The sequence below is a fragment of the Chenopodium album genome, chromosome 6, assembly GCF_948465745.1.
Source record: "Chenopodium album chromosome 6, dcCheAlbu1.1, whole genome shotgun sequence".
Taxonomy (NCBI): Eukaryota; Viridiplantae; Streptophyta; class Magnoliopsida; order Caryophyllales; family Amaranthaceae; genus Chenopodium; species Chenopodium album.
Window position 1 is genome coordinate 33,254,718 of NC_137839.1, and position 3,846 is coordinate 33,258,563.

The window sequence follows — 3,846 nt, forward strand, 5'->3', positions numbered from 1 at the left end:
GCATACACCTTGGAGTGATATACTTATGCCCATACCCTTTAATCAATTCAGTTGCAAGCAAAATATTGTCACCAATATGTTTACCAGGAATAAACCCAGCCTGAGCATTATCAATGATCTCATGAAGCATAGAAGCCAATCTAGAAGTTAAAATCTTGGAAATTAGCTTATACAGAACAGTACAGCATGCAATTGGCCTGAAATCTTTAGCATAAGTAGGATTCTGCACCTTAGGAACTAAGGTAACAGTTGTTTAATTCCATTGCCTTGACAATCTCCCAGTGTTAAAAAAATCCAAAACACTGGCATAAATATCTTCTTTCACAACACTCCAAACTTTTTTAAAAAAGAAAGCATTAAAACCATCAATGCCAGGAGCTTTGGTATTGTCAATACCTTTAAGAGCCAAATCAATTTCATCAGTTGTGACAGGAGAAATAAGAGAGTTCTGGGAAGCAGCAGACATTTGCCTACCTCTTCTCATAGTACTTAGATCAACCCCAGGAAGAGCAGTGGCTCTGGTACCCAACAAATTCTTATAAAACTAGTGATCTCATCTTCAATAGCAACAGGGGTCTTCAACAAATCACCATGCTCATTGAAAATAGAATCAATCCTGTTCTTACTTTGCCTCTGCTTCAAGATAGAGAAAAAATAATGGTTATTACCATCACCAAGCTGCATCCAGTCTATTCTTGACTTTTGCTTATAAACACTTTCTTGAATACTCAGCCAATACTTCACATTTGCAATGGCTTCCATTTCCTGAGCATACAGGTCAGTATTCATCACATCATTAGAAATCGGTTGCTGAATGTCAGAAAGATGGTACTGAGCAGCCTCAAGTTTAGCATGAATATCACCAAATTTCTGAATATTTAGAGATTTTAGAGCACTCTTAATCTGCTTAAGCTTGTACCAGACATTACCAGTACCAGTCTGCCAAGTATTCTCAATAACAGCCAAGAAATTGTTATGGTCAGCAAGAAAGTTAATAAACCTAAAAGGTTTCCCCTTCCCAAGCTGAGCAGGAAGAATCTCATAAGCAATGGGGTTATGGTCAGAAATAGAGAGAGGCAAATAGAGAGCTTCAACATGACCATAACAATTAATCCATTCCTAGTTTACAAATCCCCTATCAATCCTAGAAAAAGTTCTGGGACCCACATGAGCTTTATTACACCAGGAATAAAAGGACCCTTTAGATTTTATTTCAACAAGGGTTAAATCATCAATACATTGCTGAAAATCTCTAGTCTCATAATCTGAGACAGGAGCTCCATTCAGCCTATCATCAGCAGATAAAATGGAATTAAAGTCACCAGTACATAACCAAGGCAAGAGAGTAGCAGGAAGCCCTTTAAGACCATCCCAAAGCTGCAATCTATCATGAATAGTATGGAGACCATAGACAAAAGTAATCAAAATTTGAGTCTGCAAATCTTTAGTACTAAGAAGACAATGAACAAACTGTACAGTAGAAGTCAGAACATCCAAGGTAAGATAATCAACTTTCCAGCCCACCCAAATTCTACCTTTAGTAGAGCCAGAATAGTTACAATGCCAAGACCAAGAGTTACCAAACTTCCTCTGAATATCCATGCATTTTTGTTGTTTAACTTTAGTTTCCAGAATACACACAATGTCAGCTTTCTGATCAGAAAGTAGCTTCTTAACAGAAGCTATCTTCCCAGGGTCATTAAGACCCCTAATATTCCATGAGAGGACTAACATCCCCCCAAAGAGGGATTACCTTCACCCTTAGTAGGATCATCATTTCCATCAGCAATATCATCTATATCACCCCTTTCATGAACCAGAGGAAAATAAGTATTTGAGCTTGAGACAGGAAAAGAAATCTTTCTATTAGCTTTCATTTTTGATTTTTTCCCAGGGACTTGCCAATCTTCTGACTGAATTTGAACTTCAGGAGTGACCTTGACAGATTCAGAAGCTTTATTCTCTGCAGGTTTGGTTTTCTTAGGTACCCAAACTTGCCTAACCAGAGGTTGCACAACTTTTTGGCCACCAGTTTGCTTCTTCTTTTGAGGTACAGCACAATCATGCCCCACCTTATTACACTTGTTGCAAAATGGGGGTGTCCATTCAAAAAGGACCTTAATCTCAATCAATTGACCAGAAGGGCTCTCAACCCAAACAGAGTTAGGCAGGGGCTTAGTAACATCAACTTCCACAAGAAGTCTAGCAAAAGAAACTCTAAGCTGCCTGGAAGTACATTCATCAGCACAGATTGGAACACCAATCAAACTGCCAATTCTACTTAGAGTTTTAGCTCCCCAACAGTTCAATGGCAAATTAGGAATTTTAACCCATAAAGGAATAGTTCTCAATATTTCAGCATGAAAATCAAACTTATCCGACCAAGCTTTAACAATAGCTGGCTTACCAAAAAACATATGAGGACCAGAACATAAAATGGCATTCTTATCATCAACAGATTTCAAGTTGATTATAAAATACCCCTCATCATGCCAAAAAATATTTGGTTTAGCTATATTACTCCAATTATCAGCAATAAACTTAGAAACAGCAGAAATAGTAGGGGAATAACCAACAACATAGAAAATAATAGCATTACCCCATTTCTTATTACCTTCACTAATTTCAGCAAAGCTGAGCTTAGCAAACGATTTGCCATCTCTAATCTCAGGAGCAATAAAAGATAGAGATGTCCCTTTAGCATTGAGCTTCCCTTTGAATAAATCCTTCCATTCTTCAGTAGCAGCCTCAGGAGCTTGAATCGAGCTGTCAGGAACTCCAGAAGCTTCAGTACTAGCAGCAGAAGGAGCTATCGGGTTCTGATTTTTCTTAGAAACAAATGGAACAGTAACCGCAGAAACCCTAGCTACTGTTCCATTGGATCTAGCTTGAGATTGAGCAATCGAACTTCTATAAGACCTTTCCAGTATCCTAACTTCACCTCTGGATATCATTCCACCAGATGGATGCACCAGATGTGGAGGAGGAATTACCAGCTCATCTTCTTCAGCAATCGGTTCAGATGAAGAAATTCCAGATTTTTTCAGATTATCCAGAATCTTATCAGACGGAGCATAAGTAGAGTTTTGTGGAAGTGGAGTTGAAGTTTTCTTCTTACGTGCCATGGAGAAGGAGGAGCTAGATGAAGACCCAACCTAGCTGCAAATCGCCATGAAAATCACCTTGGAGAGAAAGTCAACAGAAAGTCAACGCAAGCAAAACTCCCATGATTCAAAGAGAATAATCTAACTTGAGCAAAGTTGAATAAAAAAGCTAAACTCCCATGTTTAACTTTCATTCGATTCAAAAAGCTTTTATTTGATTCAAAAAGCTTTGTTTAAATGTGTTTTATTTAATGTGATTCAAAAAGCTTTGTTTAAATGTGTTTAACCATCATTTGATTCAAAAAGCTTCGGTTGAATGTGTTTGATTTTCCTTTGATTCAAAAAGCTTTGTTTGAATCTGTTTGACCTTTTTTTATTCAATTAGCTTCGATAAATGTATTTTAGTTTCATTCGATTCAAAAACCTTTGTTTTAATGTGTTTGACATTCATTTAATTCAAAAAGGTTTATTTGAATGTATTTGAATTTCATTTGATTCAAAAAACTTTGTTTGAATGTGTTTGACTTTCATTCGATTCAAAAATCTTTTTTTTTTTGGTAAATAGGAATCTTATTACCAAAAGAAGAATTACAACTTACAATAAAGCTAAGTTGTAACACCCAAACACCACAAACCCAACAATGCCAACAAAACAAACAAAAACTAGAATCCAGTACAGCCTAGCCACCTTCTAGGAAGGGTTCTAGGCAGAACCAGAAACACTAACTGGACTCAAGACTTA

The 3,846-nt window shown here is 37.0% G+C and overlaps 1 protein-coding gene across 1 annotated transcript; it reads right to left on the reverse strand.

The window, feature by feature from the left end:
* Positions 1 to 489: 489 nt before the first annotated feature.
* On the reverse strand, positions 490 to 3,125 carry LOC145636873 (uncharacterized). Its single transcript, XM_081688411.1, has 3 exons — positions 1,754 to 3,125; positions 1,239 to 1,682; positions 490 to 1,088 (listed from the first exon to the last, which is right to left on the reverse strand). The coding sequence occupies exons 1-3, from the start codon at positions 3,123 to 3,125 to the stop codon at positions 490 to 492; spliced, it is 2,415 nt and encodes an 804-aa protein (XP_081544537.1).
* Between the last annotated feature and the right edge of the window lie 721 nt (positions 3,126 to 3,846).